Source organism: Megalopta genalis, chromosome 6 (assembly GCF_051020955.1).
Source record: "Megalopta genalis isolate 19385.01 chromosome 6, iyMegGena1_principal, whole genome shotgun sequence".
NCBI classification, from domain to species: domain Eukaryota; kingdom Metazoa; phylum Arthropoda; class Insecta; order Hymenoptera; family Halictidae; genus Megalopta; species Megalopta genalis.
Window position 1 is genome coordinate 18164054 of NC_135018.1, and position 25669 is coordinate 18189722.

General features: G+C 42.8%; 2 protein-coding genes across 4 annotated transcripts in view; one reads left to right on the plus strand and one right to left on the minus strand.

Annotated features, from left to right (window-relative positions):
* LOC117227230 (paired box protein Pax-6) overlaps positions 1–25669 on the plus strand; it is a 128127-nt gene that overhangs the window by 81990 nt on the left and 20468 nt on the right. The gene's annotated exons all lie outside the window — the stretch shown is intronic.
* LOC117227232 (uncharacterized) lies at positions 15192–17686 on the minus strand. The gene is made up of 3 exons (XM_076522898.1): positions 17528–17686; positions 16757–17347; positions 15192–15880 (listed from the first exon to the last, which is right to left on the minus strand). The coding sequence occupies exons 1-3, from the start codon at positions 17531–17533 to the stop codon at positions 15392–15394; spliced, it is 1086 nt and encodes a 361-aa protein (XP_076379013.1). The 5' UTR covers positions 17534–17686; the 3' UTR covers positions 15192–15391.

The window sequence follows — 25669 nt, forward strand, 5'->3', positions numbered from 1 at the left end:
AGATACGTGATCCGATGCACCGATGTTTCGCCCGCTGCCCAGGCTCTTTGGCCGACCTATCGCGACCCGCCGGATTTTATGTACCCGCGTTCCAACAAACACACGTATTGTGCTCGTATCTTCGACGAACCTTCCACGGCAAAAGCGCCTATTACGAAACACCGCTCAATCGTGACCCCCTCTTCGAGCAGCAGCGCAAACGATACGATAGAAAAATGGATTAGAGCAGGGGTGTCAGACTGAAAAGCTAACTTGGGCCAAATAAACGATGCTTAACTTTAGGTGGGCCGCAAAAAAAAAATCAATGTTCATAGAAACAAATATTTTTATTTTGACTAGTACATTGTAACAAACATATATAAAGTTAAATTATTGTTTACGTCCTGATACTTGACATCTCCTCTCCGATACTATCTTTCCTATTTCGGGAGAAGTCGCGCTGCGAACGCAAAAAATGTAACATTGGCTTACGTATCGAACCCTGCTTCGAGATTTACCGTACAAAATTATTAAATTATTAAATTATTAAATTATTAAATTTTCCATTTAAAAGATATAATTTACTACTGTTATATCACTCGTGTTATCGTTGCTCAATGAAATAAATGGTTATTAAGGCTTTCGAGGTCATCGCATAATTTATTTCAGTTACAATCGATATACCTTGCAATGAAAATTCAGTCTGCTCAACTTGCGCTCTTTCGTAAAAAATACGCAGCCCACGGTAGGCTTTTTCATGGCGCACGCTTAACATCGGGAAACTCAGCGCTCAAAGGGTTAATTAACACGAATAAATATTATATACATAATATATATATATATATATATATATATATATAATTAATAAACACAAATCTATCGAACGGTAGTATAAATATTCAACGATTATCCAGTTGTAACGAAACTTTTAAGTTGCGATCAAATCGACGATAATTTTATGCCTCTTGAAAAGCGTTCCAAAGCAGATACCGCTACCTTATCGGCGATCAAAAGTTCCCCGAAACAAAAGTTTGCAAAGCTTCGCGGAGCGCGCGGCGAATTTTATTTGTCCACTTTGAAATTTGAAATGGTCGCGCGCCGGCGGTTTCGATTGAACTTTTCTTTCTCTCGCGCGGAGAAACGGGCATATTTAACGGAGCCTCCAAAGAAAATAATGATCAAAGTACGTATAATAGTCCCGAACATTCCTCTCCTAATTGTCCGCGGAACAATCAATCTTCCGGGCTGTCCCGGTGGTACACGGTCTCGGTCTCGCCGGCGAGGACGACAATAAAGATCTATCCGTCTTCCTTCGCCTCTCTCGAACTCTTTTTGACACGTCCGAGGCTTTAGAGTCGTCGGGGCTAGGCCATGCTCGATCGAGGGAAGCGCGCGAGAGGGTGACAAAGTGTCTCCGCCGCGAACGGGATAAGAAGCGGAAGAAGGGGACGGTGTTTGGCGGCGGAGAGAGATCTCTTTCCTTACCCTTACCGTTTTCTTCGCGGCTCGAGGAGGGTAGGTACATCGACTCCGGGACGGGGCTGATCCGCCTCGTAACGCCAATCGATACACGGCCGCGACTCGCGAAACTTTCAGACGCGAACGAGTCCGGGGTCTCGCGTTTCGTTAACCTCTTAGGCACGACGCGCCACTATAGTGGCTTTCGCGGATGTCATCTTTCAGAACAACGCGCCACTATAGTGGCTTTCGCAGATGTCATCTCTCTGAACGACGCGCCACTATAGTGGTTTTCGTGGATATCATCTTTCAGAACGATATGCCACTATAGTGGTTTTCGTGGATATCATCTTTCAGAACGATATGCCACTATAGTGACTTTCGCGGATATCATCTTTCAGAACGATATGCCACTATAATGGCTTTCGCGGATATCATCTCTCTGAACGACGCGCCACTATAGTGGTTTTCGTGGATATCATCTTTCAGAACGATATGCCACTATAGTGGTTTTCGTGGATATCATCTTTCAGAACGATATGCCACTATAGTGGTTTTCGTGGATATCATCTTTCAGAACGATATGCCACTATAGTGGTTTTCGTGGATATCATCTTTCAGAACGATATGCCACTATAGTGGTTTTCGTGGATATCATCTTTCAGAACGATATGCCACTATAGTGGTTTTCGTGGATATCATCTTTCAGAACGATATGCCACTATAGTGGTTTTTGCGGATGTCATCTTTCAGAACGACGCGCCACTATAGTGGCTTTCGCGGATGTCATCTCTCTGAACGACGCGCCACTATAGTGGCTTGCTCTAGTAGCTCACTCGCTCATCGTTTGAACCAAATAATCGTCTTATATGCATTGTTTGTCCTCTTCATATGCATTGTTTCACACTTCTTTTGTCTTCGCATCGATTTACAACAGTCTACAGGGTCTCCCAAAAATGTCTCGCAATCCGGAAATGGCGGGTTCCTCGGGTCATTTGAAGCAACTTCTTCCTTTACAAAAATGTTCTCCGAGGCACCGTTAACGAGTTATCAACGAAAAACAGTGACCAATAAGAATCGAGTACGGCCGACGCGAGGCGGCCCAGCCAACCAGCGCGCGAAGCCCAGTTCCGGTCATTGGCTCGATCGCCTCGCGCCAGCCGAGCTCGCCTCTCATTGATCACTGTTTTTCGTTAATAACTCGTTAACGGTGCCTCGGAGAGAATTTTTGTAAAGGAAAAAGTTGCTTCAGATGGCCTGAGGAACCCGTCACTTTCGGATTGCGAGACATTTTTGGGACACTCTGTATATACAGTATCAGACTCTGTACAGTACACATCAGAATCTGCCGTCCAGGGAAATAGCCTCGCGCAGAATTCAGCCGTACCTAAAAGGTTAAGGAACGAGACCTCGAAGACTCGCCGTAAATCAAATCCGTGAAACTGATCGAACAACAGGGCAGTCGTCCGACGCGGCCTCGTTCGCCGCGCGGAGAATTTGTCGAAAAACGGGCGAGTCGCCACCCTCCGTAGGGATCGTTCGAGATCCCCGTTCCCGAAAATTGGTCGGCAGTCGAACACGGAAGCAACCCTTTCGAGAAACAAACTCACCGACGCTCTTTTAGGCAACGTTCACACAGGCTCCGCCAGGCAGCAACCCCTTCGTTCGTCGCGTACACACCGCGAGGGGATGAATATAACGTGACTCGTGTATGAATAATGCCAAGTACGTGTTACGTGTATAAAGAGAGCCGCGCGAGATCCGCTTGGTAAAAGGCACTCCGCGCGACTTCCGCGTTTCGAAGCGTAGGCGGGGTTCGCAAAGAAGCCGGAGTTTGAGGGGAGTCGTCAACAACCCCTTAGAAATTTTTTCCTTGCATTCCGAGGATCGTCGGACGGCTCTTCTGCTTCTGCTGGTCTGGTGGCGGCGCAGCGCTTGTGGTCGTTCGTTTAAAACGACTTAGCATAATTTAACGAACGCCTAACGTTGTCCGGAGCGTTTATCGATCTCGATAAAACTGGAAACGTTGTAAGTTTCGATGGGGGTGGTTCCACAGTGTCGTTGTCGTTGTCGGTCGTTGTCGTCGGTTTTGTCGTTGTCGTTGTCGTTGGTGCACACGGTTCGATCACCGAAAGCATCGCGAAACGTTACGAAATCGGCGGAGCATGCTCGTCGCACTACAGACGATTGAATTATGATCGCCGTGCGCGGAATATCGGGCGACTTCACTCATCGGCTGACCTAATATTCCCGATTCGCTTTGCGACGTGCAAACGCGCCACCCGACCGTCCACGATTCTTTGTTTACATGTTGGTCGGCCGAATAGAAATCCTGTGGTCCTCGAACGATTTATTCGAATCGCGTACAAATTTGAACAAAATTGTTATTTCGGAGGTTAATGCACACATTCGTATTTTCTATAAATTATCATCCGCGGTTCCGATCGATTTCGTAACGCTAAACTTCCGTGCTGGTCAAAATGACCGGCTACGCGTTTTTTCCTTCAACCCTTGACTGGATTACGATGCTCGCTGCGGCCCCACGCAACTTTAACCCTTTGCGGACGAAGCCGCTCGACGGGTATCGCGTCGCTGTGGACGACAGGTGTTGGATATAAAATAAAAATGTTATAAGATATAATTATGTTATTGTAAGATTATAAATATGTGGTAAACTTTGCTGGTTTCTCTGATAGTGACATAGGAAGACTGACTCGTCGAACTGAAATTCGTTCTAAACCTACGGTTAAATTAATAAATTTATATTAATAATTGACACTATGCCATCCGCAGATCTTAGATATGATTCTTTTGTTTGACGCCGGCATAATAGCTTGGAAATGTTAGATTTTAACAAAAATTTCGAAGATGCCGGTAATATAAATTCCTAAAATTAAGATAAATCGTCCAAGAATTTTCGTACTTAATTCTTAGTTCAATAAGCACAATGCTACAGTTAGTTCGCTGCCTTTTAACACCCAAGAAATATAGTTCAAATGTTATTTCAGTTTTTTAAAATGGCACCAAAGTGGTACCACCGGCATACAACGAATAGCGTGGTGCCACCGGACGGCATAGTGTTAATAAATTAATAAAACAAAAAACCGGTAAAAAGACTTGGGCGGCTATTTGCCGACACTCGTCCGCAAAGGGTTAAACCAGTCGTCGTTGACGCACGTTAACGTAATTATTCAAAAATTCGCGCAATCCTCTATTAACTCGTAAAGCTTGCAATGTTTCGAAGTAGATTTACTTGTACTTACCAATTTGGAAATATGCAACATTTACTGAGAAACAATAACCGACTGTAATTGGCAGTTCAATTAGGGGTTAAAGCCGCGATTATCAAAAATTCTACTCGAGAATCTGCTCGAGTGTAACAATAAAAAAGAATGTTGCTGACATTACGAAGACTCTATCGTAGGAAACAATCGAGCAAATTTGTTTAATCCAAGCATGCGATGCGATCAAATTGGCGGAAGCTCTGGTAAATTAGTCAATTTCGTCATCGTTACGAAGGTCGCTTTTAGCGCTCGGCAGGTTTGGTGGTGTTCAACAATTTATTAGGTCTGCCGGAAAGTTCTGCCCGTTTGCGAAATGAAAGGAAATAATAGATTTTTCATAAATTTAGTAATATTTATGTAATATAACAGTAATATATTATAGTATATAATAATAATACTATATAATATAGTATATGTATAGTATAATATTATAATACTATATATATAGTATTATTATATTATATTATATATATATATATATATATATTGTATTATTATTATAATAATAATACTATATAATATAGTACAAGTAATAATAGTATAATAATAATATAGTATAAATAAAATAGTATAATATATAATATAAATAGTATAATAATAATATATAATAGTATAAATAATATATAGTATATAATAAATTAGTAATATATATAATTTCCGTCGTTACTTATGACATCTCTCTCTCTCTCTCTCTCTCTCTCTCTCTCTTGCCATCGTGATGACAATTTGCGAGCAACATTTTTCAAAAATATATGTCCCAAATGAACATGTGCATACCTATCGAAATTTACAATAACATTATCAGACAGAACTTTCCGGTAGACCTAATATCAGTTCTTCTTTCTAGTCGAGGAGAGAGAATCGTCCGCGAAAATATCCCGAGCTCTACACGAGGTTATTTATAATTTGTTTGCGCACGGGGCGAAGCCGCAGGGCCGCGCGGTAAAAAGAATTCTTCGCGAGAAGGAAACGCGGAGAAGATTACAGCCGAGAAAGAACGGGAAACTATTCGTTTACCCTCTTCCTCTCTGGCGTTTCCGTGTCTCTGCTGCCAGTCTCCGACGGTCCCCGTATACCATTCGTCGCCATATTAATTCGGCGATATTAATCAAGCAGCGAGTTCCTAGGTACAAAAGGGCACCGTCATGAGCGCAGTAGGAACCTTATTGTTTTGGTACCCTCCGGTTCAATATCGACGTGGCCTGTGACGCAATGCGTATACTCGGTGCACATCGTGCACACCAGCACACACAGCATACCCGCGGTCGTGCGCGTGGATTCTGAAAACTATGAGGGATATATGCAGACGGAAGGATCACAAAGGCTTTTCTCGTCGCAAGCCGGAGAGAGCGGAGCGGAGAGCGGTGCGCGGCGAGGAACGGAGCAGGGCGGAGCGGAGCCAGGACAGAGCGCGGAGCAAGTAAGCGAGCGAGAGCAGGTGCCGACTTCGAAAGAGTCGAAAAGAGTTCGACGTGCTTGTCGACGGGGGATCCTCAATCACTACCGTTTCTACGGTACCCACGTCTGTGTACCATACGTGGGAGCGGCCGCCTTCCTTTCTCCGGTTCCTTCTCCTTTTCTCTCCTCTTATTGTTTCACCTTCTATCGCCTGGCACCGCGTGGGATTATCGACGAGACCTGCCCTAGACGAATCGTACAAATACTCTCGCGGTGCGCGCGTATCGGGGGTTCGGTTCTATCTTTCGCTCTTTTCTCAAGAGCATGCCCGTTCTCTTTCTCTTTTGCTCGACGCGGCACGGATACCGTGGATCGCTTAACGATGCTTTTCGAACACCTCTGAAAATTGGTAGTAACTTTTTTCGAATCTGGACCAAGTGGCTTGAATTTGTCGAAGATGTCAGGGGGACTGGTCCACGATACGACGACGAAAATAATTTTGTTTAACGCTAGGAAGACTGGAACTTAGTATATACCTGTATTGGCCAACAGCAGTCAAAATGACTGCATTGTGAAAGAATAGAAAGCGCGTAAAGAAAGTAGAACTTAATGCGTAAAGAAATTTGTTTAAAATTAATTTTTAATATTTTTTTATATTATTTAGAATTATATAACAGGTTATTAAATATTATAGTTATATAACAGGTTATTAAATATTATAGTTACATAACAGGTTATTAAATATTATAGTTATATAACAGGTTATTAAATATTATAGTTATATAACAGGTTATTAAATATTATAGTTATATAACAGGTTATTAAATATTATAGTTATATAACAGGTTATTAAATATTATAGTTATATAACAGGTTATTAAATATTATAGTTATATAATAGGTTAGTAAATATTAATAATAAACAAAATTTAAGATACGAATAACAAGTACTATTTTAGCTTATTGAGCGACTGCAACTTATCTAGTATATGCCCAAATCGACAATTTATCATGTACTTTTATGTTATCATGTAACGGTGATCGAAAGAAATGAAAAATGTTATTTCAATGCAGAGCCGAACTGGTCATATAAGAAACTTACTCAATTTAATAATAAGAGTGATTATTTTAAATTTCCCAAGCAGTCAAAACGACTGCTTTTGGGCAATATAGGTATAACTCATATATATACCGGAAATGAAAGAGATGGGGAGGTAACTGCAATTATTAATAAACGCATTTATACGTTGTACAAAAAGTCACAAAATTCTAAGAAATTGTATCATTATATACATAATTCTTTTTCTAATTGAAATTAAAAAGCAGCCAAAAAATGACTTCCTTGGGCAATCTAGTGTTAACGATGCTTTTCGAACACCTCTGAAAATGGTAATAACTTTTTTCGAATCTGGACCAAGTGGCTTGAATTTGTTGAAGATGTCAGAGGGACTGATACACGATACGGCGGCTAAAATAATTTTGTTCAATCTTTTGTTTAACACTAGAAAGACTGAAACTTAGTATATATCTATATTGGCCAAAAGCAGTCAAAATAACTGCATCATGAAAGAATAACTGATGCATAAAGAAATTTGTTTAAAATTAATTTTTAATATTTTTTTATATTATTCACAGTTATATAACAGGTTATTAGTAAATATTAACAATAAAAAAAATTTAAGATACGAATAACAAGTACTATTTTAGCTTACTGAGCGACTGCAACTTATCTAGTATACGCCCAGATCGACAATTTATCATGTACTTGTATGTTATCATGTAACGGTGATCGAAAGAAATGAAAAATGTTATTTCAATGCAGAGCCGAACTGGTCATATAAGAAATTTACTCAATTTAATAATAAGAGTGATTATTTTAAATTTCCCAAGCAGTCAAAACGACTGCTTTTGGGCAATATATCCAATTCCCCAGGAATTCGAACGAACGTTGTACGATCAACGCAATTGCATAAATATGATTATCACGAATGCGACTACTCGTTACGACAACAGATCACCTTATACAACCTTAATTAATATAACCTTTTTTTCGGCTCCTCCGGTTCCTCCCGACAGAATTCCCTCCGATCAAACTAAACAACCTATATCGGTGGTCTTCGGAGGCGTCGAGCCCCGACTGCGTTCGTGAGTGAAAAATGCGAGATAAACGAGTCCCGATTCGGCATCTGCTTCCGAAAGCGATCCCCGGGAAAGGAAATGTAATACCATTTAAAGACAGACAGTCGATCGAATGGGCCTGGAAGTCAGGTGGGAACGCGTTCGCCTCGCGAATTCGAGAGTCATGAGAACCAGCCGTGACCACCCGCAAACAGCCAGCGAAAACTAAAGCGCGGTAAATGGGATGGAGAATAGGAGTCGCGTTTGCCCGGCTAAGTCGATTCCCCGGAATCATCGACGGGGGTTATGGTTTCTCGGGCCGGCTTCTATAGCTCGGCCAAGGAAAAGGGTAGCCGCACCGCGGGCACCCCGGTTCTCGCTGTTCTCGATCGTTTGTCTCGCCTCCGCGAGAGCTCGGATCAAGAAAATAGCGGGAGGCCCCCGCGGCGCCTGTGGGAACGCGGCCAAACCAATATCTTTCTCAGACCGGAGAAATAAAAATTCCTTACGCTCGTGGCCGCGCGATATAAATCATTTTTCCTAGCCGGGACCATTTCGTGAACACTGGTTGCTATTAGATCCCTGGCAAATAAATCCTCGATCGCCGAGCGCCCGTCACTTCGGAGTCTTTGTATTGTTTGAAACGGGCCGTTTGCTGTTTGAGTGGGTTAGAATCGTAGCGGCGTAAATGACATTCTCGAAAATGTTCACTCGTGCTTTAAAATGTAATCTATACGTGGCAAAATGTTGACAAGACCAGAGAAATAAGTTATAAAGTTAGTATAAATTAACCCTTAGCGCTCCGCGCGTTTCTCGAGTACTTGTCGAGTACTTTTTGGAGCAAAGCGTCTGCGATAGAGGAAGTCTTATTTCGAGCGGAAAAGATTACGCGTCCTTGCGAAAGCGTTCGATTTTATTCATTTTATGTTGCTAAGTATAACAATGGGCAAGAAATGTTTGAATCGTAATGGTATCTACTGAACATTGTGCGAGGTCGGTGCATCGATATCGTGAATCGTGACCGAAATATCCAAGCAGCAAATGCATCCTCGTCGAAACGGGTAAATTTACTATTAACGATACTCTTCACGATTCTTAAATAAATACATCCCTCGTGTTCTTCGACGCGATTTATTATAAAATTAGCATCGCGAATCGTCTGTTGAATTCTGTTCGGATACGGAATCATTGACACAAATATATCTTTTGCACGAGTTTGCCGGAATTTTTTATCGTTAATCTTCGCTGGAATCGGCTCGATTGATAATTAAATTAAATTAAAAATTAGTAACTATTCTTCGGACGTTCTAAAATAAAGTTGAACAGCGTTTTTCTGAAAAATATCGCTACCAGCAACTCCGGCACATTTTTGGAGCGGAGCGCCTGAGATAAAGGAAGTCTTATTTTCAGCGGAAAAGATTACGCGTCCTTGCGAATGCATTTGATTTTATTGATTTTATAAATATACATTTTCCTATTGTAGATAAAAGATAAATTTTCAATTTTGTAATTCACCATGGTGCGATATCTTTGGTAACAATCTTCCATGAGCATCCTGGGTTTATTTGGACAAGTGTCGCGGTATTCGCTTTGCCAAATAGAGTTGCTAGATATTTCTTTCAAGTTTAGAACATTTTCTGCGTAATCGTTGGTTTCCTTTATAATTTCATTCACCGATTCGTCCGTGAAAAATAATTTAAAATATCGTATCGGCTGTTCGACGTTTGTAGGAACTTGTGGTCCAACGACCTGTGGTAATACACCAAAAGGTATTCTATCTGGAATATGTAATTCTTCCGTAACATCGCGCCGTTCGTCCAAGTCTTGTAACGAATCTTCGCTTTCGCTTTCAATAATTCTCATTCTTCGTCTCTTTGGTAGTATAATTTCGCTACTGCTACTCGAAGTGTCAGAATCGTAACCAACATTGTCTTCCACGATGTCTTTTAACTCTTCAAAATCAAATACGTCTTCGGTATCGCTCGGCTCTAAATTCTCGTCGTAATATTTATTTTTCTCCGTGTTGCTAACCATAGAAAAGGTCAAAAAACGGTTTAATCGTAATGGCACAGACTTAGCACGTTTTAACTACAGATAACAATTGCTAACGCCGACGATAACGTATGCTAAAAACGTTTGGCTCCGCAGCGGAGCCTTCGGAGTTACGGAACAAATGACAAATGTCTCCGTAGCGGAGCCTTCGGAGCGCTAAGGGTTAAAACCCCTATGATCACACCGGGACGCTCGGGTCCAGTTCGGTTTACAAACAACTGTCGCTCAAATACTGGCAATACTATCGAGAGCCAACAATTCGAGAATTCAATTTGAATATCCTAGAATATCATTATCAGAACAAATGACAAATGTCTCCGTAGCGGAGTCTTCGGAGCGCTAAGAGTTAATAATTGTTGAAACGACCGCAGTTTGAAGAAAGAACAGCTGTTTTTGTCCCAAAAAGGCAACTTCAGATGCCCATAAAAGGATATGCAAAAAGTCGCACAAATTACGGAACAGATGACAAATGTCTCCGTAGCGGAGCCTTCGAAGCGCTAAGGTTTAACATCGCTCTAAATTATTGGTCGGTCGAATCGGTTAAATTAACAGCTGGTAAACAACAGCGCTCCTTGTTTTTCGCAACAATGAGAACATGACTGAGTCGTTGATATACGATTCGTTTCTCCGTAGTAATAATTCGTAGAACTTTCAAAGATCCTCGTCCGCAGAGTTAAAAAGATCGTGCTTCGTCTCGATAGGATGTCTACTGTCCAACGATCTCGGAGCCGCTTTGTTTAGATACGAGGGAAATTGCAATGTGATAATCGTGACTTTTATCCGGACGATCATCTCCGGCTACCGGATGTTTGCGTGTCGAGTTTCACGGTTAAAACATCGTTGTTCCCGATTTCTGACGCAAGGGTAGATTTATCTGATTGGACGAAGCCGTTGACAATGCAGCTGCAGTGCCGTCTTTGGCTTCGTTTCAGAGCCGATACAACGAAACGATTAATCTGCCGACAACGCTGTTCTCGGGGGTATAACGTTACGCTTTGCATCGTTGTTATTCCATTATGAATTTTCATAATTCTCCTGTATACCATCGAATTCCCAAAGGAAGCAAGATAACACGGGCCAAGTTCGTCGCAGAGCTCGTCAGTAGTTGTAAATGAAAAAATTCATCGATTCAACGATGCATCCGCGAGAAAGACCGATCCTCCCGATCGATCGTCGCGCGAGCCAGTGCTGGGAATTGGCCAAAAAAAAATCCTGCGAAGTTAGTTGACCCCTGCACGGTCAAATTAATGCGACAACGGGGAGGCTAGGTTGTTTTAAAAATATAAAAATAATCGACCACCGGAAGAAAACGCGGTTATTTAAAACCAGCGCGGTCCGCGGTGGCATTACTAAATGTCAGACACTTTCCCTCGCGCTTTTTTTCCCCTCTAAAAATAAAACACCGCCGGACAAAAACAAGGAACTCGTTAGAAAACGAGGGAGAGAGACAGGCGGGTGGAAAATGTGGTGGAGGTAACTTCCGGAAAAATTAATATCCCGTGGGCAGGTTGATGCGCCGCGCCGCTCCGCTCCGCGCCGCGCGCCGGCTGGTTGACTCGAGCGCAGACGTCCGTGTCACCGAGATCCAAACGATAGAGAAAGAGAGAAAAACTTTCTTTCCCTCCGAAAGGATAATATTACGATCAAATAACCCGCTATATATATATATATTCTCGCTCGAAACGATATCGAAACGTCCGAAATAATTACAAAATTCTCCCGTCTTCTCTGACCTGTTCCAACGAAAAAAAAAAGTAAAAAGACAAAAAAAAACAGATCGTTCAAAGCGGATAAAACTCTGGCCGAATCGGAGAGAACGGCCCATAGAGTTTGGAAGCAACCGCGGAGCTCTCTTATCGACTAGCCCGGTCTTAAGATCGGTAGAGTTTAATTGGTCTTGACCACTTGACCGGAGTAATTGGCCAATTTGAAATTTGATTTCAACCTACGGGCTCCCGGCGTCTTCGAGGTACTTAGCGTCGTCGGGATACCTTTGTTCCCGGACCGTTCTCGGCTGCACTTTGTGTTCGCAAAAGTTCCGGGATTTCGTGAAGCCGATCCCGGCTCGTTTCCATTGTGACTACTAGGAACCAATTCGTTCGGGGGCGAGGAGGAATCTTTGTTGGCTGACCGAACGCGCGGAATTTCTTTTAACGAGTTTTCGCCAATTTCGCTCGTATCGAAAACCATAACGCTCGTTTCGATGCCGTTTTGAACCGTCTTTTTCATTTTCTTTTTCTTGCCACAGAACGAACGGCGTTTTGTTCGACGTTTATCACGTTTTTCCCGTGATTTTTCCCCGTTTCGTCTCGATATTTCTTTAGGCGCGACACCGTTGGCGGACGAGCGAGAAACAAGTTGCAGCGATTCGATTGAACTAAAGAGGAAGAAATTGGCCACGGTGTGGTTACGGAATACGATGAAAAGCGACTAGCCCGGAGAAAGGGAGAACATTTTGGTGGGTTGGAACGTGGTGGTAGAATTCGAGGAGGATCCTGTCGAGGGATTGGCTGTGTCGGAGTGAACTTATGAAACGGCCAACCCCGGTAGAGTCGAGGGAGATATTAAATTTCTGGAATTTTGCGGTTAGGCGCGTCTACATGCCGACGGTTCTCTCACCAACACACCCGTGCCTATGGCTTCGTCCACGTGCCGCGGCTAACAATATGCTTTCATGGGATTTCTTCCATTACCTTTTCTCGATGCGGTGATTCGATGCGAACACGCGCAAGCACACGCGCACGCACACGCACACAATTGTGTACCAACGAACACACGACGGTTTCCTTCTCGTTACGGTTCAACTTGTTAGGCGAGGAAGCTCGACGGTATCGAATCACACCGCTCCTAAAATACCGCTGATTTTCGACGCCATCGATCGCGCGAAACGATCGATTCGTTCAAATTTCAAGCACGGCCGAATAAACAAATTCTCCGCTTCGAATGCTTCGACTCTCTTGCGAGAACGACGATTCTACGATATTCTGGACGCGTTAAAACTGCCGGCAATTGTGCCAATCTCTCGAGATTTTTAATTTTTACTTCGTGAAATCTACAACGATACGATCTTCTGCGAAAAACTATTCAGATCGAGTAATTATCTGCAGTGTTATATCATTCGAATGTTGCTTGCTAATTCGTGGAAAAAATGCGTTCGAGTTTCTGGTAAGTTGTTTGCGAACATTCTTCGAATGCAAAGGATTCGTTCGATCAACGAGACAAGAACCGGGATGTTCGAATTATCGCTCTATCGGTGGTTAATTCGATCAACGAAACGGGAACTGAAACGTTCGAATTATCGCGCTGTCGATTCTTTCAGATCGTACGAATCCTAATGCAATTCGATTTACGGTAGAACCAAGATTATCGTAGTACAGTAATGTCTCTCTAATTGACGCTTAGATTGCGCACGAAAATGGACAATTTGGGAAGAGGAGATGCGATTATTCGAGCTTTGCGGTTCGTTTTTATAGTCACGAATTGTCAACGATTATAAAAACGAGCTGCAAGGCTCGAATAATCGTGTCTCCTCTTCCCAAATTGTCCATTTTTGTGCACAATCTGAGCGTCAGTAAGGGAGACATTACTGTACTTCGATGTATATATTCGGATCGATCGAAGACAACCCATATTCAAAACGATTTACTGTAGAAATTACAGTGGGCCCTCGACTTTCGCACACAATTGGTTCCTGAAAGTGTGTGCGAGTGTTGAATGTTCGAAAGTAGAGGGATGTAAAGAAATATGCGCCAAAAACGGTGTTCTATAAAGTATTTATTTATTTATTTATTTAGCTTTCGGGTGTTTTCTTTATAAACTTGTCAAGAGTTAGTTCAGTACCCCCTTTTTATCTTATTTTCACGATCAAGATTTCTATAACACGCAGTGTCTTTTTGTATTGCCCTACGTACTTGATATACAGGGTGTCCCAAAAATGTCTCGCAATCCGAAAGTAGGGGATTCCTGAGGTCATTTGAAGCAACTTTTTCCTTAGCGAAAATGCAATCCGCGGCTTCGTTTGCGAGTTATTAACGAAAAACAGTGACCAATCAGAGACGAGATCATTTGGCGCGAGTCGGCCGAGCCAATGAGCGGAACTGGGCTCCGCGCACTCGTTGACTGAGCCGCCGCGCGCCAGCCGAGCTCGCCTCTTATTGGTCAGTGTTTTTCGTTAATAACTCGTAAACGAAGCCTCGGAGAAAATTTTCGCGAAGGAAAAAGTTGCTTCAAATGACCTCAGGAACCTCCCATTTCCGGATTGCCTGACACTTTCAGGACACCCTCTATACGTTCTCCATTAGGATCGTATTCCTCCATAATAGTTAAAAATTTGTCTAGATGCATAAAGGCTTCCATTTATATTTTCAATTGTTTCTTGACCTCTCGATCGGAACAACATTGTAATCCGATGGCTAAAGTCCGATGTCCTCTGAGAAGAGGTATCCAATTACAATGTAGCCTGCTCGACTCGCGATGTCCGCTCAGAGGGAACATTCGACCGCAAGGGCTTACAAAGTTGAATCTTTAAAAATGTGCGAAATAGCGGGAATTGTGCGAAGGTAGAATGCGCGAAAATCGAGGACCGCCTGTAATCCATATTATGAAGTCTGCTGCTGTAATTACAAATAATGTAATTGAAGTCTGCTGCAAGTAATTGTTCCGTTATCCGAATAATCGCGGGTGAATCTGCTTAGACCAGATAATCGAGGTTCCGTCCAATCACAAAAGTAAATCCGCGTGACAAGATATCGCGTCTCGTACTTTCGCCACGCATCTGTGAACGGATCAATTGAAACTTCGGTACAGACGGCTCGCGAATACGAAGATCGGTGCTGTATAATATATAGAAGTCCTCTGGACAGACAGGACAGACAGGACAGACAGACAGACAGACAAACGGTGTTCAGTGACAATGACTTTATTGCTGCTTCGTTCTTAATCTACGCATAATTCGCTCAACTCGCATTATCACCCCGCACTCGCGAGCGTCGCGTTGAATTAGTTTGGGCCTGGTTGTCCAGGTCCCTCGTCAATTAAAACGTTAATTTCTACATAAATTACATAAATACATAGGAGAGAGCCAAGCGTTCGCGGGTGCAAGTTTACTGGACGGACAGAAGGAATCTGGACTCGCTGGCGGGCACTTGGTAATTGGTGGTGTAGGTAGTGTAAGAGGAGCTGACTGGGTTAGCGGACAGCGGAATCACGCCGGCGGGATCGTCGTATTGGTATTGCACTTGGGTGGCGACCGGCTTGATCTCGAGTTTTTGCGGTTTCGATTCGACGGGGGCAGCTGCGATAGGCGCGACGGGCGCGACCGGACCGACGGAGAGTCGCAGTTCAGCGGGCAGGATCTGCAGCTTTTCGAGAGGAGCGTAAGCGTAGATCGGTCCACGAAGAGGCTCCACGTTCTCGGCACGGATCTTCGCGAAATACTTCATGGCCTCGGCGTCCTGGCGGCTGACGTACCGCACGCGTTGAAGACGGCCGTCGGGAAGGGCGATGTAGTACTCTCCGGACTGCTGGGGCTGCTGCTGCTGTTCGTCAACCTCTTCGTCTTCGAGCTCGTTCACGGAGTTCACGGGCTCGGACTGCGAGCACCCACGGCGAAATTAGGACAATTGAAACGCGGATGCTCTCTCGGAAATGCAACGATCTCGGAGAATCGATGCGAGCAACGCTAAATCTCTAGCGAGAGCGACGGCAATCGATGCGCGTCGCCGCGTAAAAATTCGTAAGAATTCGTTTAGATTCATGCGAAGCTTTGACTACAAATCTAGCTCGACCGACGCGATCTATTCGAACGTTGAGAAAGGCCGCGGCGCGTTTAGCGTTGAACGATCGCGGCCGGAAAATCTGGAAAGCACAGAAGAGAGACGAAGCGTGCCCCGAAGAGCGATCTCTCTTTCTCTCTACAACCGCATCGGAGCGAGTCTAATAACACCGGTGATCATATTTGATCGTCCATTACGAGCCTTCTTGCTACCAGCGACGAGAAGACGGAGCTCGATTAATTCGAGCAGGGCCGGCCGCGCATTCGGGAAGGGGAGCAATTAAGACATCGTTCGATTTTTCAAACCAGCCCGAAGAAAGGTCGCCGCGAGCGATCCCGAGGACTCGAATCACGGCTGACTGCATCACAGATTGTGTCACGCCGGCTTTGAATTTGGTAGGGGCACACGCGTGCCTGCACAGCGATCGAAAGCAAAGGAAGACTCGAATACTAATGTCGTTAAGACGGCCGAATAAGAACAACGGGAGACGACGAAGAGCGAGAACACAAGATAGAGAACGAGACGAGGACCCTTCGGTCCTGCGGGTTCATCCGAATCGCGCGGGACATCTTCCCTTTCTTGCACGAGCGAAAGAGACTATCCGATATTCTGTCTGGGTTGGTTCCGAGACGTTGGATTTGCCTCGATTGCTTTTTGTAAACTAATATTCTCTAACTGGCAACTTGTACTCACCTCGGACTCGGTGACGCTGGAAACGGTGGTGACATCCTCCTCCTCGGTGGTGTCGGCTACTTCGGTGGTGGTAGCTTCTTGCGGGGCTCCGTATTGTTGCTGAGGAACTGCCGGCGCTCCGTATCGAGATTGGGGTGCTGCCGGCGCTCCATATTGTCTTTGAGGAGTCGCGGGAGCTCCGTATTGCTGTTGAGGAGCTGTCGGTGCTCCGTATTGCTGTTGAGGAGCTGTCGGTGCTCCGTATTGCTGTTGAGGAGCTGTCGGTGCTCCGTATTGTCTTTGAGGAGTCGCAGGAGCTCCGTACTGCTGCTGAGAAGCGTCGGGTGCTCCGTACTGTTGCTGAGTAGCGTCGGGTGCTCCGTACTGTTGCTGAGGGGCGGCTGGTGCTCCGTATTGCCTCTGAGGAACCTGCGACCCTCTCTGAGGAAGCTCGAAGGCTGGTCCGGTTGGTCTCCAATTGGATGGAGCGTACGGAGCGTCGACGGTGGTGGTGTCCTCCTGCTGCCTGGCGAAGTAGTATTGTCTTTGTTGCTGACGGTACCTGGGTGGTTCCGCGGCCGCCACGGCGAGAACAGCGAATGCGACAAAGATCTGAAATATCAAACGAATTGGTCGATCAATTTTCTCGATCAACATCTAGAGACGTTCGATTCAACGTTCTCTCCGGTGAATTTCGCGAAAATTTTACAGTCGAATCGAGTTCGATTAAGTCGAACGTTTGACGATCCAGGAGTTACGAGTATCGACGGTGCAATTGAGAGGATCCAGTACCTTCATCGTTGGTGTAGCAAGTTACTCGGTTTGTCTTGTCGAGTTGACTGATTTCCGATGGCACCGCCGGTGGATTATATACACCGTGATTCGTATGCGGTCTGCATCTTTAAGAAGATCCGCACCGGCTCGCCGGCAACCGCGCCGACTGCCGACCGCCCGATGACATTGACCTCCTAAAAGACCGATGAATCCTCGATGATCGTTGGCTCATCGTCCGGTCGCGTTTTACCTTCGTCTCTTTTTCGGCGCTTCGATGCGCGTTTCGGGCAGAAATATCGTTTCCGACGCTTCGTCGTTCGCCATCATTCGCTCTCTGCGCTGTCCCATCTAAATAAATATCGCTATATTAATATAAATGGCTAATATTGACTATTATACTATATATTATATTATTATTTACATATATATAATACAGTATATATTATACTATATTATACTATATTATACTATATTATATCATATCATATAATATAGTATAATAATATAGTATAGTATATATAATAATAATATAATATATATATATATAATATTATATTATTATTATATATATTATACTATATTATATTATATGATATAATATAGTATAATAATATAGTATAATAATATAGTATAATATATATAATATAATATAATTATATTATATTATATTATTATTATATATATTATACTATATTATATTACTAAATGCTTTGGCTCGATCGAACGAGCCAAGTGTCCCCGATCTTTCGGTATTGCCCGATATAAACAACCATAATGCTATAAAGGATTTGCAATGTTCCTGCCCAAGGAGTCTTTCAGGGCTCCGTTCTTTCTGTTTCTTAATTAACGTATTCTAAACGTATACTTTCGTGCAGGTACAAAGCATTATTAACGCGACGGGTATCAAGGGCAGGTCTCCATGAACAAGCTGAGGTCGCGTCAAATTTCTAAGGCTCCGATTAATATTCCGCGGATCGTCATCTGAATCAGCAAGAATTTGTCATCCTTCGTCCATGGCCGATTCTCCTTGATCGGTCCGACGACCGATTACGTCGATCGTGCCCGATCGCCGGCGGGAATCCGTCGATTATGCGTCGATTACGACCACGTAATATTAACGCTGACAGAAATAGGGGCGCATGCGCGCGCCTCCGCATACTACATGTTTTAATTGATTCGTTGCACGCAGCGCGCGGGGTCGCTATGATTTTCGTGCTAATAAATTCAACGGTGGACTCGATCCGACCGCTTTCTCGATCGTACCTCATCTAATTGTTGGTAATCTACGATGTAGACAAGCTCGGTAAATCGCAGTCGACGAAAATTCGCGGTCGAGAATCGACGGTCGCGGATCGTACGACGCGCAATTATTTATTTATTTATTTATTTATTCATTGAATTCATACGGAAAGTTACCCATTAGTTGTGGAATCAAAGAACGCAAAGATTTGGAATGAATTGGTACAAGGTGAAACGAAAGATAAGATCACCGCCATTCCTTAAATTAATAATATAATAATTCCTTAAATAAGATTTATTTATTATTATTACTCGACATAACTTCGCAACCTTGTTATAGTTCGTATAGAGCTACTCTATACGAACTATTATTATAATGGTTATTATTAATATAATAGTATATTATATTATATACTATTATATTATTATATTATTATCGTATAGAGCTAATCTATACGAACTATTATTATAATAGTTATTATTAATATAATAGTATATTATATTATATACTATTATATTATTATATTATTATCGTATAGAGCTAATCTATACGAACTATTATTATAATAGTTATTATTAATATAATAGTATATTATATTATATGCTATTATATTATTATATTATTATCGTATAGAGCTAATCTATACGAACTATAACAAGGTTGCCAAGTTATGTCGAGTAATAATAATAAATAAATCTTATTTAAGGAATTATTATATTATTAATTATATACTATTATATTATCATATTATTATCGTATAGAGCTAATCTATACGAACTATTATTATAATAGTTATTATTAATATAATAGTATATTATATTATTATATTATTATCGTATAGAGCTAATCTATACGAACTATAACAAGGTTGCGAAGTTATGTCGAGTAATAATAATAATGAAATCACAATCTTAATCAAATAATAATAAATCTGTTCGAAAGAGCGTAGTGAACGACAGAAAAAAGTCGTCGGACGAGTCGACGCAATTCGCATTGAAGAAAACACGATCGAGCCCGCTGTGATACGATATCCGTGTCTCCGAATACGAAGAAACTTGCCTGAAACTTCCCGAAAATTGCTGAAGAATCGGGGAGTCCGTCAAGTACTTTACAGACGAAGATAATATCACATGTTATCTCGCGTTTCGTCGAATTTCTGTAAAAATTCATCGAAACGATGAGTTACGAAAATGATCCCGCGCTTCGCATTGCCGTAATAGTGTCGTCATTGCGAAGTAGGTTGCCGACGTTTCACCATGAAAACATGGGAACCCTGGCGTAGAAAGATTTCACGTAAAATCAGCGGAAAGTTCGAATCGGTTGCCGTGACTCGCGAAATGTGGCAATGTCGAAGGGCGATGGCAAGAGAGACAAACTGGAAGCGAAGAGAGAAGAGAAGCGAAAGAGAAAGAGAGAGAGAGCGAGAGAGAGAGAAGGGGGGAGAGAGAAGAGAGAAGAGGAGAGAAGGATGGCAGAGAGTGGTTGGTAGGGGTTGGGTGGGGTGGCCCGGGTAAAGCAAATTATTCACACTCAAACGACTCCATTTCAATATCGGACCGAGGCCCAGGGACAAAAGAAGGGCGAGATGCCTGTCTCCCTTCAGCTTTCGCTTTGCCAGTACCCACCACTCCGATACCTTTGGCTGCAGCCTGCAGGCTCGACTCTCCTCTTTTTTCGCTTCCCCTCCCTCTGTCCCCGACTTTATTCCTGTCTCTCCTTCGCGCTTATTTTTCTTCGTTGCTCTGGCTCCGCTTTCACCCTTTTGCCCCCCCCTTTTGCCCCCTCGTCCCACACCCGTCGCACCCCTCGCACCGTTCGCCCAGCGTCCCTCGCGAGCGACTCGCATCCGCAGAACACGGGTTTACCCGATCACCGCGACGAGAGAAATTGTTCGAGTTTCGACGGATAAATGATCGCCAGCCTCCGATCCGATCGAGATCCAGAAAGCTAGAATCCGAGCCGGTCGCGAAGCGATTCGACGAAAATCCCCACGAGCTTCGAGACATCGGTTTCGAAGCGCGAATCCGTTTCGAAAACTCGAAATTCCAAAGGGCCGGCACGGATTCGGTTGGCTTCGGAAGATAAAAATGGCAGCGCGTCGCGTCCGGCCAGCTCGTCCCTTCCGTCTGTGAAAAGAACAAAGAACGAGCGAAACCAAAGGTGCGGCGAAAAGCTACAAACCGGGGTGTAAAGAGAAAGAGGAAAAAAAGGAGGAAAGTCGGAGAAAAGTCCGAGCTGCCTCGAGCTTCGTAATTGAATATATTTAAGCGCGGGAGGGACGTTTGTGCGGATTCTCGGCTTACAGGAACCCCATACCGAGGCAACGTCTGCGCGTAAACTGGATTAATCGTCTATGAAGGGAGACTGTAACCCTGCCGCATTCGTTTGCAATCAGATCCCCATAGGCCCATGGGGAGTTCGAACGAACGCGTCGATCTGCCGTGGTTGTTCTCGTTATTATATTATATCGATCATACACTCGGGGATGGATAGAGAGATACTTTCCCTCCTCCGACGCTACGCCGAAATTTGCTCGAGCCGTTATCGACTCGGTCGACCAGTTGCTCCACCTACGCTCGGGAAAATGTTGCTTTCTAAATATTTTTAACAAATAACAGTCTCATTCCCTATTTCTCCCTCTTTTTTTGGAATTTTCGAATTATCAGGTTTCACATAATTATTGTATTGGGTTGGCAACTAGGTAATTGCCGATTTCAGTTATAGAAGTCTCTCACTCCCATTTTTATGATATCCGTAAATGTTATATTATAAAATTATTATTATTATTATGTTATTTTTTATTGTCCGTGAATGTTAGCAACTGGACAAATTGAATGCAGCGGTCAAGGAAAAGCGACCGCAATGCTATAGTTAGCTTGCTGACTTTTTTAACACCCAAAAAATATAGTTCAAATGTTATTTCAATTTTCTAAAATGGCACCAAAGTGGTACCACCGGCATACAACAGATAGTTTTTGCATGGCACCAGCGTGCTGCCACCGGACGGCATAGTGTTAATATTGAAACCAATAAAAGGATTAGCCTCAGTCTCAACGAGGAGGTTTTGATAATATATTGGGTTGGCAACTAAGTAATTGCCGATTTCAGTTATAAATGTCTCTCACTCCCATTTTTATGATATTCGTAAATGTTATATTATAAAATTATTATTATTATTATGTTATTTTTTATTATCCGTGAACGTTAGCAACTGGACAAATTGAATGCAGCGGTCAAGGAAAAGCGACCAGAATTGGTCGATCGTAAAGGTGTCATTTTCCAGCAGGACAATGCTAGGCCGCACACGTCTTTGTCCACTCGGCAAAAATTGATGGATATTGGTTGGGAATTGTTGTTACACCCACCATATAGCCCTGATCTCGCGCCATCGGATTACCACTTATTTCGATCCCTGGACAACTCCCTCCGTGGTAAAACTTTTAACGATGATGACGCTGTAAAATCTCGTTTAACTCAGTTTTTGGCCGAAAAGGATCAGACTTTCTACGAGCGTGGAATTTTCAAGTTGTCAGAGAGATGGCAAAAGGTCATCGAACAAAATGGGAAATACATTACAGATTAAACTTCGTTCCAAGTAAAAAATAATTTTTTATTTCATTGAACAAATCGGCAATGACTTAGTTGCCAACCCAATATTACGTTGGAAACTATGAAACGGACGTTTTTGTTTAGTCTGCGTTCAGCTGCGATTGTGCTCATTATAATGTGCGCTCGATATTTTTATTTACAAATTTTAATGGTATTCTTCTTACTCATTTCGTAAAATTTGTTCTCGCGTTTCCATCCTATTTTTATTTTATTCTTCTCCGAAACCAGATGGAAACGAAACGCGATTTACATCGTTCAACGCCCGTTTCATAGTTTCCAACCTAATAATTTCGTTCGGAAGTTCACGGTTTTCGCGACTTTCCTGAACAACGCTGAAATGGCCGACACAAAAATTCGAACTTTTCCCCGTTCAAATTGCGCTCGCGCGAAACGCGCGCCGAATTTTTGTAAAGGGCCCGCGCGGAACGAGCTGTTACCATTGTTTACACGGTTTAGAGCAACAATTAACGAGACGAGAAACGATAGGAGTTGTCCGATTGCGGAGGTGAAACACGTCGTTTGCTACGCGGCCGCGCCTGACACGACTTTCAACGATCATTATACCTTTTGATCGATGACACGAGGTCGCTCGAGCTGGAGTTACTGCTTCTCGCCTCCCCCCTTCCCCTCCATCACCCCCCTCTCGCTACGCGGTACAGCGCACAGACTAAATTCGCCATAAAATTCGGATGTTTCGCAAGCGGCGGATCCCTGTCGTTCGACGACGATTCGATAATTATCGATTCGGAGAACGTTGTTCGCGCCGATTTGGGTAACGCGGCACTTTCGAGGCGGTCGTTTCGAAGCCGCTGGACCGCCGCGCCGCGCCGCAACTCGCCGCGCGGATCGATGCGTGTCGATACGCGCGATTTTATTTCGACGATGTTACCCCAGGGACGAATTACGGGGGTGTGTAACGATAGAGAAATTGTTTGGCTACCAGTTGCGCGCTCCCAAAAGACTCGTTTTGCAAGTCGTAAACGAATTAGGGCCTTTCACCGGGGTATTCATTCGCCAGGGAAGAGAGACCCGAAATCACCCTTGGTCATTGATTTACATCGCGGTTAACAGGGTGAGCTGCAACCCCATTAGACCTGTTAATACAAATTGGTCGCGTTCGCGGTCAATTAATTTGCCGGTTTAGCCGCCCCCGAGCCATTGTTTCAATCGTTTTCCGTCGATTACGATAATCTAATCCCCGATCGCAGACATTTCCTGCCTGCGCGAACCTTGTTTAGCTCGCAAATCGAAGTTGTCTTAACTAATTGCTTAATCATCGGCGGCATCTTTGGACGTAACGCAGGCGCTCACGATTTCTTGTGTATATATATATATATAATAATAATATATAATTATATATGTCTACTCCCCTACTATTCAAGGAGTTCGTATTCTCCTCGATCGCGTGCGAATCACGTATATATTACGTATATATTAGTATATATATGGTGTATAATAATATATATAATAATATATAATTATATAATTATATACAGAGTGTCCCAAAAATGTCTCGCAATCCGGAAATAGGAGTTTCCTGAGGTCATTTGAAGCAACTTTTTCCTTTGCGAAAATTTTCTCCGAGGCTTCGTTTACGAGTTATTAACGAAAAACACTGACCAATAAGAGGCGAGCTCGGCTGGCGCGCGGCGGCCCAGCCAACGAGTGCGCGGAGCCCAGTTCCGCTCATTGGCTCGGCCGTCTCGCGCCAAATGATCTCGCCTCTGATTGGTCACTGTTTTTCGTTAATAACTCGTAAACGAAGCCGCGGATTGCATTTTCGCTAAGGAAAAAGTTGTTTCAAATCACCTCAGGAATCCCCTACTTTCGGATTGCGAGATATTTATGGGACACCCTGTATATCTACTCCCCTACTCTTCAAAGAGTTCGTATTCTCCTCGATCGCGCGCGAATGCTTCCGCCCACTGTCGAGCAAGCAAAAGCGACGTTTCTAATAAATAGTTTAAAGCGTACAGAAAATAATGCGCATCTTTCACTACAAGCGTGGTAGTATTACATCACCGATCGTCGTCGTACGAAAGTTTCACGGAGCACCTAGCGGTCTATATCGGAAGCAAACTTTTATCCCTAAATCTACCAGGGGGGTGTCAAAACGACTTGTTCGGCACTTCTTACAATCATCGTTCATTTTCGGTACATTTTGTTCTATAAAATTTTGTACGACTTTTTCTAAAATATGCAGACATACTAATTAATTTTGTGAAACAGTTTTCTATTTTTTCGTCGTTTCGATGTAAAATTTCGTACCTCTATATACCGAGATGAGTCATTTCGAGCCCCACGGAACGCGGGTAAACTCAGGCGATTTTAGAAGTATCTCATATTATTTTTGTATAGTTCAAATACATTTTCAGAAAATTCAGCGTACTTTCGTACATCTATGTTGTACGAAATTACCATAAGAGACGCGTTATGTTTGCTGAATATTTTCATTCCTTCTTTTATCTTCGTCATATTGTTACGTGGCTGTTTCGCGTGTTTAAATTTCAAAAACGAATCATTTCGACCTCCCGATCGTCGATAGTTCCAGTGTTAACCCTTTGCACTCGAGTGGTGACTCTGACGCGCCACTAAAATTGTTGCACCACGTGCTAAAATAATTTTCACATTATCGAAGCTTAGATATAAAAGATTAATAGATAATAGAATAATATATACATAAAAGAATAGATAATAGAATAAATAATAGAATAATATATAGATAATAGAATAGATAATAGAATAATAGATAATAGAATAGATAATAGAATAGATAATAGAATAATAGATAAAAGAATAGATAATAGAATAATATATAGATAATAGAATAGATAATAGAATAATAGATAATAGAATAGATAATGGAATAGATAATAGAATAATAGATAATAGAATAGATAATAGAATAGATAATAGAATAATAGATAATAGAATAGATAATAGAATAATAGATAATAGAATAGATAATAGAATAGATATAAAATTAGATTAGATATAAAAGGTTAAAAGTCTAACTGTTGTAAGAGTCACAAGACTCAATTTCATATTCATGAAATGAACATTATTACATAAAATGGAAATACTGTAAGTCAGAAAAGTTAACTTAGATTTACAATTGAAATGGCTTCGAGCGCAAAGGGTTAAGAATCGCAGGAGTAGGAACGAAGTCGTTCCACCACTCGCCTTCTCGCACACCGCGATAAGGAGGCGACCGCCGCCGTTATTCGTTCGTCTCTGTTTCCACGTGTCGAGAAGAATTCCACGTTTTCCGTCGGATCGTGGCCTAAAGTTAGAAAGGCGGCAGACACACG

Bases quoted from the DNA above. Each gene is read 5' to 3' on its own strand.
- LOC117227232 (XM_076522898.1), bottom strand. The intron at 15,881-16,756 runs GTGAGTACAAGT...GGGTGCTCGCAG, and splicing joins CCAGCGTCACCGAGTCCGAG to TCCGAGCCCGTGAACTCCGT.